General features: G+C 38.8%; 2 protein-coding genes and 1 long non-coding RNA gene across 4 annotated transcripts; all 3 read right to left on the bottom strand.

Annotated features, from left to right (window-relative positions):
• Positions 1 to 268: 268 nt before the first annotated feature.
• Positions 269 to 1,160, bottom strand: LOC149091336 (uncharacterized). Its single transcript, XR_016196810.1, has 2 exons — positions 562 to 1,160; positions 269 to 503 (listed from the first exon to the last, which is right to left on the bottom strand). It is a non-coding gene; the product is annotated as an uncharacterized LOC149091336 (long non-coding RNA).
• Positions 1,161 to 4,545: 3,385 nt separating this feature from the next.
• Positions 4,546 to 8,039, bottom strand: LOC108651157 (putative protein phosphatase 2C T23F11.1). 2 transcript variants are annotated; one of them, XM_089260191.1, is made up of 4 exons: positions 7,962 to 8,039; positions 6,820 to 7,151; positions 5,953 to 6,283; positions 4,546 to 5,875 (listed from the first exon to the last, which is right to left on the bottom strand). In XM_089260191.1, the coding sequence occupies exons 2-4, from the start codon at positions 7,102 to 7,104 to the stop codon at positions 5,505 to 5,507; spliced, it is 987 nt and encodes a 328-aa protein (XP_089116317.1). In that variant the 5' UTR covers positions 7,105 to 7,151; positions 7,962 to 8,039; the 3' UTR covers positions 4,546 to 5,504. The 2 variants fall into 2 exon arrangements, with proteins under 2 accessions (XP_089116317.1, XP_017956121.1); XM_018100632.3 differs by lacking the exon at positions 7,962 to 8,039 and adding an exon at positions 7,660 to 7,928.
• A 3,240-nt stretch (positions 8,040 to 11,279) lies between these two features.
• On the bottom strand, positions 11,280 to 12,715 carry LOC108651159 (CTD nuclear envelope phosphatase 1 homolog). The gene is made up of 2 exons (XM_018100634.3): positions 12,256 to 12,715; positions 11,280 to 12,197 (listed from the first exon to the last, which is right to left on the bottom strand). The coding sequence occupies exons 1-2, from the start codon at positions 12,285 to 12,287 to the stop codon at positions 11,351 to 11,353; spliced, it is 879 nt and encodes a 292-aa protein (XP_017956123.1). The 5' UTR covers positions 12,288 to 12,715; the 3' UTR covers positions 11,280 to 11,350.
• Between the last annotated feature and the right edge of the window lie 2,568 nt (positions 12,716 to 15,283).

The following is a 15,283-nucleotide window of genomic DNA, read 5'->3' as shown; positions in this document are numbered from 1 at the left end:
CTTAGCTTTAAAACAGTAGTTACACTCACACACATACACATATAGCATGTAAACATGTAGATTAGCGCAACGATAAAAAAAAATGAAATGAATATATATATATATATATATATGTAGACCTATGTGTGTATATATATATAATATATCTATATATGTATACCTTTGTATATATATATAATATATCTATATATAAAGAGAGGATGATGTGAGTTTATATGCCCAAGTTAAGTTTACAATTACGATTAATGTAAAGTTGTTTTGATTGAAATCAGCCAAGTCGCATACGATCGCGAGATATTAGCTAATTACCGAAACAACACAACAACAGTAGCATTAACTATTATTAATTAATTACTCATCGCTAGTGATGCTTCATTATGCATCGTCGTTCATTTTCATTTGCTTATTGAAACATAAGTAAATCATGCATGAGTATATAGCCTATATGAAAGTTCTACCCTTTTATTTTTAGAACAGGCTATAGTAGCTAGTCCCCCTCTCCCCTCCCTCCCTCCCCTCCCCTCCCCACACACACACACAAACTCGTACACTCTCATACACACATACACACTCTCATACACATATATATAGTTTACATTTGTCAGTTTTGCAAACATGCAAGTTATTTGTTCCCTTGATATTGCGTATTAGTTAACCTAGAACATATTGGAATTTGTTTTTGTACTTATTTCACATCCTAGTGGAGCCTGGTACACACACAAACATAGACTGGCACACACAGACACACACACACGCATACTCAACTCTCGTATGATATGTTTATGTATTTATACAAATGTATATGGAAATACTTGCATACATTTTCAAATTGCATTTTTTTCACATATATAAAAGCAATTTTCTCAGTTTGATGGTTTCACACATTTAAAAAACAACTACAAGAACAACAAAAACAATTGATGTTTAATTGCTATGATAACTAAAGAAAATTTTATAACGCGTAGACAGGAAAACTATTTAATATTAATGAAAAACAAAACATACAAAAATATTTTTGTATAAACAACGACACTAACAACTAAAAAAAAAAAAAATCAAACAAAACAAAAAGGTGCCATAAACTAAATACACAAACAAAAGTAAAAACACACACACACTTTGAACTTTCTATTCGGTTTAGGACAACACAAATAGGCATTTAAAATCTATATATTTATATATATATATATATATATCCACATTTATATATATATATAACTATATAACATATATTTTTACATATGATCTATGTCAAACAAAAAGGTTCTTAAAACATATTCTTTAAAAACTAATGCTCATCCATAATTTTGTTGTTTTTATTTTAATTTTGCTTTCATTATTTTTCTTTTGTTATTTGATTTTATTTTTGTTCGCACAAAATGCTTTATGTGACTTTTTTGATTGAAGTTCAAGTGTTTAGGAATGTAAATTAAACTTAAGGCATACAAATCGGAAGACGTTTTGCTTATATATATACACATACTACACATACAGCCCCTTAAGCTAATGCTAGCGTTAAGCCATATGTTAAGAGATAATCCCTCATATACAGTTAGGCATATGACGAACGTCTCCTTCCAATTAGAAACAAAATAGAAAAACAAGCTAATTCTTATTGGGTTCACAATCCAATATCTTCTATGCGAGTGAGTTCTCTCAATTAAATAGTATACCAAATGCATCCTGCAAGCGCTATATAGATATATAATCCCCGAAACCCAGTTCGCGAATCTTGCGACATGCATTATATTATATACACATATATAAATATATGTATGTGTGTGGGTGTGGATGTGTGTGTGTGTATTCATTTAAAATAAAAATATATATTTTGATTCTATAAAAACAATCGAATATGCTAAGTGCCTATACTATAAATATGTATATATATATATATAACTATATATACTCATATGTATATGTACATATATATATACATATATAAACATGCCACAAATTCTGTATACTCGCCCCACTGAGTAGCCGCAAAGGTGTTTGCTTTAAGTTCACACAACTGCTGCCCCTTAGTACATACATACTATGATTACACTTAATTTGTTAAACAATTTATGATCAAGCAGGCGCACAGAAAAACTTCAATTAAACAAAATCCGCTAAAAATCCAATTTGAGATATTTAGCTAAATTTGTTTTGCAATTGGAGTCGCTACGGCTGATCCCCCTTGCTCAGTGGTGTGCGCATACACACAGGCACACACACACATATATATACAATATCTTATATTCTCTTCTCACACTCTCTCTCTCTCTCACACACACACACAGGCACTCACATGAAATTCATAGTTTATAGTTAGTCTGCCTTCACTGCTTCCATCAATTTAGTTTCCTCAACTCTCACTCATACATTGATTCGATTTGGTATTGAAGCTGTGTGTGTGTGTGTACGCGCTATATAGAGAAAGCACGTTATGATGGCTAGGAGAAGGAGTATGGTGGAAGTTGCCCAGAAGTCTGGCTTGATGAACGAGGTGTGGGGGCTTTAGCTTGGCCTTTCAATGGGTGCTGTGTGATATTATGCAACTGGGAGAGTTCTTCAATTGCATGTAAAAAAAATAAAATAAAAAAATAAAACAAAAAAAATAAACTGAGACTAGGTTGGAATACTGTTTGCCCAAATTTTGAGAGGCGCCCCACCCCAACCCTCGACAACAACAAGAATCTGGCTTCTGGGACGATCATACTCTCAGAGAGAGAGAGAGGGGTTTGTAGAGTTAGATATGATATGAATAATGGATGGAGAAATGAAGAGAGAGAGAGAAAAAAAAAAAAACAAAACATTGTTGATGTTAAATAATTTTAAGGCAAACAAATAAATTAATTTAAAAAATGAAAATTGTTATTGTAAAGCCTCAGTTCTTAAGTTATTTATTTTTTAAACATTTAAGCAGAGCATATGACACTGACAATTCACACATGACACCTTGTTAAACTATACAAAAGCAACCAAAACAGAACGAAAATTTATAATATTGATAATATGATATATAATAATACACAATCTATATGCAACAACTAAACACACACACACACATTCAGCCAGACCTAAACAAAAAACTTCAGTCCGTTTCTTAACAAATTGTCGTGCAGTCATTTCAAATAGCTTTCAAGACATAATTATTATTATTATGGTTATTATGAGTGTAACCCATTATTATTTATTATTGAAAGAGTATGCCTTTCACAAGGGCGGCAATATGGATGCCACTATTTTATTTTCATTTGGCACTGCCTTAAAAATAATATCAATTTATACAAATATATGTATGCATATATATATATAAACCTTTAAACAAGCTGCATGGGAATATCCCTAATGCATTATGTTTCATTTCTATTTGGCCACTGCCATCAATATTTCATAAAAGGTTATCATTTTATATCCATATTGCATATTTTTTTAATTCTATATTTTACGCTGCTTGTGAAGGGCCTAAAATTTAGTTACACACTTTTCTTCCTTTTTTTTGTATCAAGTGAATTGCATAGGAAATGCTTACGCACATTGTTATCAACTAAAATAAAAACAAAACAAAAACAAAAAAAAAAAAAACAAATTCAATAATAAACACAAAGAAGACGTCTGTTAAAGAGAGGAGAGCGAGAGATAGGAACACATGTAATAAAGTATATAATGAATATTATTAATTGTACCAAAATTGATAACTGTAAAGATAAAATATAAAAAACAAAAGCGAGAAAAAAAGGTTTGCATATGATTACACTATAAACTAAAAATGTAACATTTAACTAAACAATATTACCTATGCAGCAAGTATACATAAATTATATTAAACATTACCATACAACAACAACAACAACAGCAACACAAAACACCAAGAACAACAAACCATCAACAGCGTGATTCACTTTTTCTGTATACTTAAGAGTGAAATGTAAAGCTCGTTATATAGTATATATTTATATATATATAAACAAATATAAATATATATTAATATATATACATATGTACATTATAACGAGCTCTGACTAAAAAACAAAAGCTATAGTGAAAATATGATAAAAATGAAAAACCATATTATAACAGCAGACAAAAACAAATCATAAATGCATATTTTATTTTATTGTATGTATCATATAAACGAGAATCAAATAAAAAGGAAAAAAAAAACACAAAACAAACAAAATATAAATGTAGATTAAATTGTAGTTAGACGAAGAAGAAATGGAAAAACGAGAAACCAGAAACGAAAAAAGATTATAAAACATGTCAAAAAAAAAAACAAACAATAAATATAACAGTAAACAGCAAAAAAAAAAGATGCTGTAAACAAAGTCGAAACTTGCTTCCAGGGGGTGTCGAGAAATTGTCTATATATGTATATATGAGTATGTATATATATATTTGTATAATACGCAGTCTGAACAATACTAAATTAACATGTATATAAGTTTGTTAAATTTTGTTGTATTTTGCTGCAAATTTTTCAAACTGCCCTCGTATATGTCCATATATTTTAATATATACACAGTATAAATTGAAGATTAGATAACTCGCAATAAATTTTTTTTTTAGAATTTTTTTTATTATATATTGTATAATTATTGCGATGTAAAAAGGCCTCTAGCTTGACTAAGTGGGTTTTCGTTTCCCCAATCTAAATCGTTTATCTAATGCAATTCACAACGATTTTTGGTGCTACTACAAAAAAGTTATACCTTATATATACACATTAGCCGATCTATAGTTTAGAGCTCTTTTCTATAACTGGAATATCGCGCATAGATATTGTTAGTTCTTTGTTATCATACGAAATGGAAATAAAGAGACTGACTAAATGAAAACTTAAATCAAGATCTGGTTGGCTTTAGAATCACAACTAAAATTCAATACATATTCGGAATTTGTAAGACCTTTTATTGGAAATTGAATTGTAACTTAGGTAAATGAAGTGATAGGGTAAAGTAAATTTGGAAGAAACGGCAAGAATTTAATCTCAATTTATATTAATTTAGCTCCTGGACTGCAAACAAGAAGCAGAATCGATCTTCAATTGACCAAGTTATAAAAATCTCATATTTAGAAAAAAACAGTTTTATTTTGCTGCGCATTTACAAGACTAAACCCACAAAAATGTGATCTTAAAGGACCAAGGTATATGGGTATACATAGGCACAGTTAAATACTAGACGGATAATACACGATGGTTCGCTTCTTAGGGGCGTGGCAAACAAAGTACGAGAAATCAATTGCAATTGGCCCTTTCACTTTGGTCTTAACAAAAAATTTAATGCGTTTGAAGGAAAGGTTGGGCTGGTGGGTGGACACAACAAATTGGGTAAGGATTGTACGAGTATATATAGCGTTAACTTAACCGGAAAACAGACGCATTAAGTACACAATCTAAAAGATGGTCGCCTTAATGGCATTTGTAAGGCGCTCTCTACAATTATAATGCTGCCCAGCAGCAGGTTTGCTTGACTATTGAATCCAACGGCAACGGCAACGACAGTGACAACCATCTAAAGTTGCGCCTTCTCGCTTGCTTCCGCCGCAGTCGCCGGAGTATCCGTGATGACAGCATCTCCATCGTGGTCCGATCGATTGCTGTTCCCGCAGCGTGCAACCAAATCGCTATAGGGCTTATCGTGCAGCAGGCAAACAAGTACAACGGTCATATTATCGCCGCCGAGTCCGCCCATTTGGCAATCGGGTGCAAGACAGTGATTCATCAGCTCCTCGCAAATCTCTTCCGGCTGTTTGCCCTGGCCAATGCGCGTTCGACAGAATTGCAATACATCCTCATTGGTCATCACATCCCAAATGCCATCGCAGGCCAGCACAATGAATTCCCAGTCTGGCTGAATCAGTCGCGTCTCCACATCCGGATAAGCTGCAATTAAATAATATGGACAAGGTGTTAACAATGCAATGCTTCTTTGTCTCTTTGTTGTGCCGCTTGCCGTCTACCTGTGACTATTTGTTCTTCCGGCTTTTTGTTCGCTCGCTTAAACACAAAATCGCCCAATGCACGGGAGAGTGCAAGATTGCCATTAACACGATTGAATTGCACCCAGCCGCCGCCTTCGATAATGCGTTTCGATTCCGATTCATTGTTTGGCTTGTGATCTACCGATAACGTCTCCAGCCGCCCGTTGACACAGGCAATGGCACGCGAATCTCCGGCATTTGCGCAATATAGCATATTATCTTTGACCAGGACAACGACAGCTGTGGAGCCAGCCATTTGCTCGCCCCACGACTCATTGTGTAGCATCTCATAGTCAATGTCCAAGAAACCCTGCAAGTTTAGAGATGTACATGAGTCACATGAGGAACAATTGTTAAATGCGTTGCGCACTAATTATACAAATAGACGAAACAGCTACAATAAACTTTCTCAACAGCAAAACACATTTTCTGTTTGGCTTTTACTGGCTAGACAAAACACACATGTGCAGGTGTGTGTGCATGGAGTAAAGAGTAATTTTCAAAATGCTAAACGTTTGAATACCCTGCAGAAAAAAGAATGGCCAGAATTTGAAAAATATAAATAAAGGGTGCATTGAGCACAATTGAGAGTAAGCTAAGGGAAGAGCGAGACTGAGTGCGAGAACGGTCATCTCGCTCTATCGCATTAGGCATAAGGCTTACGCCTTTTAGAGAGCGCGAATTTGAAATTACGTTGTGTCCCGTTAAGAGAGTGAGAGCGACCAGCATGCTCGATCATGTCATCTTTCCGTTTAGAGCGCAAATATGAAGCTCAGATCTGATTTGTTTTGCCTTGTTGTGTTGCAACCGATTTTGTTTTCTAGATAATTTACCTGCGTTACTCACCTGCTTTAGTGCCTTTTCAATATCATTCTCATTATACTCCGGCCGCTTCAGCACAAATTTGTGTAAATGCTTGCCCGCATACTGGGCAACTGTGGCCCCACCATGGCCATCGTAGACGGCAAAGAACGCTGCCGAGGGATCATCGGGCAGGGCCAGTATATGTGTATGGGAATCCTCCATGTTGATGCGCCATCCTTGCATACAGCTACTGCCGACGCGATACTTTTGATTCTGGCAGTAGGATGATTCCTTGGCGGTCACCGGTTCGGACAAAGTTTGGCCCATCTTCTCTTCACTTTAATTCTGGCTTCTTATCAATTTACGTTGATTATCTGTGACAGCAAATTCAACAGAGTATATAAGTATATAAGTATATAAGAAGATAAACAGGGAGATTAGCATATCAAATTTAATGATACGACCCGCATAAGACCGCAGCAAACAAACGTAAAGATTACAAAAGCAGCTACATACATACATTTACTACATATACATACATATATACTCTTTTTATATGTATGTAGTATATCGATATCGATATTTTATGTGTCATTTGTTTGGAGTTCATACGGGCAAAGGGCAAACGCCCAAGGCCAATAGTAACAACTGATACGGCTGATAAGAAAACTCCTCAAAGTTATCTCTACTCGCTCTTCCCTCTCCGCCAGCGAGCTGTATTAATAAACGTGTGGCAATGCATGAATGCACTTCTCTTCCGTATCTAGCTCACATTTGACGACAATTTAAATATAGACAGAGGAGAGTTTAGAACAATGCCTGAGTAACACTATCAATATAGCACTTACGCATACGCACACAAGAAGTGGTTGTTAAGCTCACCTGGCAAAACATTAACAACTTTAGCTGGCCGTTCAAGTTGTGCAAATACATTAATATGGCAACCGCTTGAGCGCTCGCGTTGAACTCCTTTGGGACTGCTAAATCCGTCGGCGGCACGTGATCTTCTACGTTTGTTGCAGTTGCAATTTTCGCTTAAATTATTGCTTTAACAAAATGTTTCAACAGTCGCGACTTGTTATAGTTCTTGTGCTCATTCTCGATAAATAAGCAATTGCAACACGCCAAATATCGTATCCACTATCGATAGCTATTCAAAGCTTTTAATTTATTCCGCTGTTTACCAAACCAAAAAGAATGCGCTACCTTTCTAATGCAAATTTTTCTGTAACTTAAAATCTAAATAAAATCCATTTGTGAAATGCCAAGCTAATCACAATAAATGCTATATTTAAAAGCGGGCCTAGGCAGACGTGAGTTTCATAGCTTTCAGCTTTCAACAGCTTTATGCTCAAAGGCTAACGGCTACAATTTGTTTAAAATGAATTTCAATTTGAATTCGCATTCGCATTAAAATGAAAAGAAAAAAATTAACTTGTACATGCATATGTATGTATATGCGTATGCACAATATCATATAATCTGTTTAATTGTTTATTTAATTTCCACTTAATGCATAAAGTTTGTTTTGAAATATTACCTCACATACATACATACATATACGATGGGCACTAAGCTCAGTCGCTTTCACTCTCTCAATGCTCTTATCTCAGCTTCGCTTTGTTTTGTTTTATTTTGTTTTCGGGTTTTTTTTTTTTTTTGGTCTGCCAAGTGCATTGAATTTTGCGAATTCTGCTTTGCGGCAAACGAATTCAAGGACAAATGACGTCAGCTAAGCAATTTCGTGCTTGCTTTTGGTCAGGGGCGTACATGTCGATTTGACAAGGGGCCCATAACTGAACCCCATTGCTTGATCTACCCGCCACTGTTTTTTTCTTCTTCAATGCTTGTTTGTTTTGCTGTCTTTCTTCTGTTTTTTTTTTATTTTTTGTTTCTTGTTAAAAAATGAAACAAAACAAAAACTAAATTAAATATTTGCACAGCAGCGGAGACAGCGACCAGCGAGCTGCGAGCAGCGAATGTATTCCTGATAAAGAACTGTACCGTCTGCTTTCTCTCTTACTGTTTCTCTTTCAGTGCTTCAATTGAATGGCGTTTTATCGACGTCAGCACGGCAGCAGCAGCAGCAACAGCAGCAGAGCAGCCGTTGAGTGCGTTACAATGGTCAATGAAATTTGTTTGTTTGTGTTGCTTTGAAGTGGGCGTGGCCGAGGGCACTATCGCATCGGAATGCAATGGTCTACCCGCATTTATAGCTGGCTCTGTAACCCTTCCCCAACACCAATCCCATTCCTATCATTCACTCACACTCTGACTCTCTCTTGTCATCGCCATGCAGTGGACTTTCCGCCTGCTCCCTCTCCAAGCTCTCTTGCGCCAATGTTCTTATCGCCTCTTACTGCATTTTATTATAAAAAGTTTTTTTCTTTTGCTTTTTGTTTCAGCTCATTGAAAGTGCAACCGAGTCGCAGCACGCATGTTATATTCGCAGGCCTCTTGAAACGCACATTTATTATGCATTTAACGTTGTTGTCGACTGCAATTCCCCCTCCCCTCCCTCCCATTCCTCTCGCGCTATGGCAATGGACTCGCTAGCCATCAGCCATCATTTGCCATTTGCCATTTGCCATTTGCGATTCCCCCTCTCTCTGAATTTCCATATTGTTTGTCAACGGTCACATCGCATCCAGATCCCGATTTCGATTCCGATTCCTATCCCAAGCTCAAGCTCGAGCTCAAGCGGCGACATTATCGCTGCCACTTTCCGTATGCAGTCTGCATGCAAATGCTCTCAGAGCAGGAAGAGTGGAGAGAAAGAGTGTAGAGAGTAGCAGCAGGGAGCGGGAGCACAGTTGCAGCACACATACAGACACACACACACACACACACACACACTCTCATAAGCACACATGCAGATATCGCAGCAGTTCAATCACATTGCACAAAAGTTCGAGGTCAGTTATAAAAATAAAATTCTACACACACACACACACACGCATGCATGTTTCTGTGCGTGTGTGTGCCGTCAGCTCTCATTCGAATTTGTTTTGTATTAATTTTTGCATGCGACAAAATGAGTTTCTTTGTCTTTGGCCTGGTCACAGGATCGCAATAGCTTCGAGATGGGGTTGCCCGTTGGCTGCATGGCTGCGTGGCTGCCTGGCCAGCCTTTGTTTCATTAATTCCATTAATTCCCATTCAAGTGGAAGTAGGCCACTGGAGTTCTCCTGCTTCTGTGTAACTCGAGCGGCGAATTCGAGATGCCGCCCTAAGCCCGCCCCTCCCACAACTCTTTTGCAATTGTGTAATGCGAGACGGGGGCAATGACTCCAGCCTCAAGGATAATGGAAAGTTAAGCTGCGCAGTCGCCGCTGCCGCTGCCGTTGCCGTTGCAGCCGATCCACCTCCAGACAGAAGAAGGAGCAGCAGACCAGACCAGACCAGACCGGAATGCTGTTGAACCCATTTTTTTTCCTGTTGTTTTCGAAATGAAATTTCGTTCATTTCCAGAGAATTCATGCCACAGATTTGGTTCTGGTTCCAAAAGCCAAAGCCAAACTAGTTGGACGACTCGACTCGACTCGAGTTCAAGGATCCGCGACGTTTGCTGCTGGTTCATTAACTTGTTTGCTTGCTTCATTTTTTTTTTTTCATTTTTTTTTGTTTTGGATGCCGCCAGCATCCGCGGCGAGACAATAATGATCTTCGCTGGAAATGCGCGCACCCCTCCACTTGCTGTTGTTGTTCCTGTTGGTGGTGCCGCTTGCTGTGTGGCTGCTGTTGGTGCTGTTGCTGATGGTGACTTAATTGCCGCGCCCTGACTGCCTGGTCAAGAAGCTTAACAAAGGAACATCTCGCCAGCCAAATTCAATATATGAAATATATATATGAAGCGTTAAATGATTCCACATTCACCCGAGAGTCGTAGTTATCGATTTGCCCATTTATATACCCTGTATATCTATAACGTATGATGTGTAGGTGCTCTACATTAGCCAGGGAGTTGGGATCAGCTCCAAATCTCTCTTGAATATCTCTAGCGACTTATCGGTATATACATATAGATTCTAAACAAGGTATCAAGTGCTAACAAATATTTACCATGATCCTCAGTTATAACAAATTTTGGCATAAATTACATTTAGATCATATTTGCCTATTTACATGCCTCAAATCTTGTTGCTTCAGATTACCTTTTGGTCGTGCACATTCATTTAACCACATCGCACTGCGACTCGGGTTCATGAATCGAGCCAGATTAATATAGTTGGCTCATAGGGCAGCAACCTGGCCCAAGGCAAAGTTGCTGTCGCTGTCGTTGTCGCTAGTGATTCACTTGTAAAGTGACTAATAATCGAGGCCTTGCGAAAAAGAAATCAACGGATGACTAAGATTCGGATACGAACTAAAGGGAGTCAAGGCAAAAACAGAGAATGAAAAGAAGTTACTGTAAATAAATACAAATATATTATTAGATCATAGAGAAGAGATAGAGTAGATATGATAACGAAATAATGTGGACTATATAAGTATATCTGTGCTGATCTGTACCAAAGCTCTTACAAATTTCAAGTTCCTAAGAAATATCCTTCTTTCTATCCTTCTAATCTGATTAAAATGAATTATGCATGTCTTCTTCATCTTCCTCGGCTTCGTACAAATGCTCTTCCATGCAACTGGCGAGGCAATCGAAGCGAGTGATGCGACCCAAGAGAGAACGAACATCTCTAGTGAATCGCAGGGCATCCAGAAAGGGCAACATGCAGAGCAGTTCATTGTCCTTCGAACCGATGCGATAGCGCTTGATGTTCACCGTATTGCCAATATTGAAGCTGTTTTCCATGGGGCAATCATCGAGGAGCAGCACGTTGGCCAGATCGCTGTGAACCAGCGACACAAACTTAGCCCGAACCCCACAGACATTGACGCAATGCTGTCGAAACATTCGACGCTTCAGTATATTTCGACCAGCATCTAGAAAGTCCAGCACTTGAGAGGCATATGCCTCCGAGGCAGCGGTGAAGATTGCCAGATTGTACCACTCCGAGACCCGATCCAAAAACAGATCTACGTAGGGTCGCTTATAGACATAGACACTGGCATCCGACAAAGGTATATCGAAGCTGTAATCATATGGCGTTGAGTGTACCATTTTTGACTTCGCCTCGTATCGCCGATTGACTTCGGGTCCCGCGCTTAGCAACGATTTCATCCGATACAGTATCACAGACGATATCAGCGTCTCGTCCATGTCTAAAACTAAAGTCTTACGACCCACCATGAGCAAACGCCTTCTCGATACTGCCGATAGATTATCATCCTGCATATATGTTATGGGTGTATAGTTTATCGCTTTCGCGCGAAATTTCATATACTGATTACGAAACTTTTCACGTATCGAGGGCACCATCAAAACTATTCCCATTAAAATAAAGCCCAGGGAGCTCAAAAAATAATAGCTATCAAAGAAAGGCAAGCATGAGATGGAAATTTGATAGAACTCGCTAAGTTACTCACTGCGTGACAAAGCAATTAGCTTGGATATCCATTTTTTCAGAATACTTTATAACAATAGAATTCTATATAGATATGTAGAATATGTTTAGGCAATCTTGACTTGTATTTCACAGCCTAGGGAATTTTCCTGTCGGCCTTTTCGTTTTTTTCTATACTACCGCTCTATTCTAAACTCTAGAACGAAATGGAACTTTCTCTAGGTTTCTATGTGCTTAGTCTAGTCCAGTAATTGATATTTCATATTTATGTACCGTTACTTAATACTCCCCTTCGTCTTTTATTTGTATCTGTCTGTCGTATCGATAGAAAGTATTGCTAAGTCTGGAGCTCGCATGAATCAGGGTAAATCGATCAAATCCATAATTATAATGAAATGACTCGATATCTGAGCAGCTTGCCTGATTCCACTTGGTGTCGCGAGCGTAGGCGGGAGTATTGACGTTGATAAAACTAACAGCCATAAAAACGATCGTCAGTCAGATACAGATACCCTGTACTTTACAATATCATTTAAAGAAGTGTTGTATACAACAAAGAAAATTCTGCCTCTTTCAAATAAAAGAAAGTGATACATAAGAAAACACTGCCATATGAATAACCCTGCTATAAAATAGTGTATGTATGTATCGAGATTTATAAATGTATATTTACGCCGTATGCTGAACCACTAATATACCCGCTTACAAATGCACAGAGGGTATACTTTGAGCACACATTCGCCAAGGCGAAAACTGAAACGCCAGCCATGAAAATGCAGCGCCAGCTAAAATATGTACGTTCCCATTGCCATTCCCGTTCAAAGTTCCACGTTTCACGTTCCACGCCGCCCGCTCCAAGCGCCCAGTGATCGCTATATGACGCACTGGCAGTAGAGTGGGTGGAGGTGGTAGTGGTTAAGGAGGTGCTGGTGGCAGTGTGAGGGAGGTTGTGGTGGAGCCAGCAACAGCAACAGCAACAGCAACAGCAGCCGCAGCCGCAGCAGACCTGATGCGAATGGCGGAGGAGAGGCTGACGGAAGTCGCCGACTGACGATCGAGGCGACGTTTGCAGTGTAAAATATTGCGCTGGCCTTGGAGTGGCACGCACGAAGCTGAAGCGGCTGCCTGTCAAGACGATTAACAACGACAACGACAACGACAACAGCAGCAGCCGCAGCAGCAATACTGACAACTGCAACAACAACTGCAACTGTGTCCCTGGTTTGTGTCGTCCGGCAGGAGCTAAAATTAATGCACCATATTGTGCGCATCTGTTCAGAGACACACACACGCAATCATTCAGACATGCACACACATACACACATACATCTGCATGGCGACTGTTGCAAATTTGCTGTGTGTGTGTGTGGCGTCTGCTGCTTGTCAACTTTAACCGCAATTGCAACCACACAGAGCTCTGGCATCCTTTTCGCCGCAACCGTTTTTAACACCCGCATCTGGACACATGTTGCTGCCGCGTGTGACGCGCCGCAGTTGCAGCATGCAACACGCCCAAACCGGAAAGCCAGTCAAATTCCTAAAAGTTGTGTCATCTTGCAGTCGCGTGAATTTTAATGCTTGCTTAAGCAGCTTAAGATAAGAAATAATAAAGAACCGAAAATAGATTAAGATTAGTGCAATGTGAGGCTAGGGAGATCAAAGAAGAAAAAAAAGGGATAGAGGTAGATTAGAAAGCAAATTTAAACCTAATGAACGGAGGCTGCTTAAACTTTCATCAAAATACAAAATTGCAGCCCAAGATAACAAATCAGATGAGCAAAGATCACACAGAATGAGGCAAAACCCAAAATGAACAGAGCTTTCAGGCCAGAAGCTTTCACATGACATTAGATAGAGTTTAATAGGCAATAAGATCTACGATAAGCACAATACACTCAAAGATCTTAGCTTAATCTGTGCATCCTCTTAATTTTGTTAAAATGTCAAAGGCAAATGGCATGCTGAGCTATTTGGACTCATAAAATTACGTATACGTGCTGTTAACTCGAACCTGTTACAGCAATTATTTGTTAAGTTAAAATTAAACAATAAATTGTTGTTGTTATTGTTGTTGTACTGATTGTGAATGCAAAATAAATTGCGCATAAAGTTTAATCACTTTGACTTCGCACACACAAACAGAAAGAAAGAATGAACGAGCTAGCATGAGAGAGAGAGAGAGAGAGAGAGAGAGAGAGAGAGAGAGAGAGATAGAGGGCGAGGGAGAAGGAAAGAGCGAGCGAAGAGAGGCGGCAGCTATCGAGCAACGACAACGCCAAAAAATAAAAACGCATAACAAAAGATTCTACAAACACACACGCACACACTTGCATGTGTATGTGGGCAGCGGGCAGTGCAAAAAACAAGCGAAAAAAACGGCAACAACAACAACATGAGTCGGAAACAGAGTCAATAACCTCTAGTGCATTACTCACTTTTAAAGACCGTGTGTGTCCTTCAACAAAAACGTATCTTCATCTCGCACTCACCTCGCTATCTATCTCGCTCGCCCGCTCACTCATTTCGCTTGACTATTTTGCTTTTCTACAATTTATAATTAAACAATTTTGTTGTTGCCGTGGTCGGCTCTCCTCCTGCCTTCCTTCTCCTCCTGATTTTGCGCTGCCCACACTTGCAGCTTTTTGTTGCTGTTGTTGTTGTTCTTGCCTGTCCTTTGCACAAGTGTGTCTGAGCAGGAGCTTCGGCGCAAACTTCTCTTTGCACATATCGCCCCGTCTCGCTCCTTCCTCATAATCATTCAATCCATTGATTTCGCCTCAAAAATTCAGACTTGCCGTCGATTTTTTGTAAACTGCTGCGCATTTTGGGCGAGATGAATAAACTTTAGCACGCTTGCGTGACCTGTTGTCCGCTCTGTCTCTCTCTCTCTCTCTCTCTCTCTCTCTCAGCTCGCTCTCTGTGTGTGTTTCCCTCCCTTTGCGCTCTTCCACTCTGCCGCTGCTCCATCTCCTGCCCACGCATACAGGCGCAGCACATCCGTTGCCAAACTTACGCTTGTGTGTGTATGCATTTGTATGGCGAGTAATGTC

Source organism: Drosophila navojoa, chromosome 4 (genome assembly GCF_054131105.1).
Source record: "Drosophila navojoa isolate 15081-1374.11 chromosome 4, UAZ_NAV_1.0, whole genome shotgun sequence".
Lineage (NCBI taxonomy): Eukaryota > Metazoa > Arthropoda > Insecta > Diptera > Drosophilidae > Drosophila > Drosophila navojoa.
This window is presented reverse-complemented; position numbering and strand designations above follow the sequence as displayed.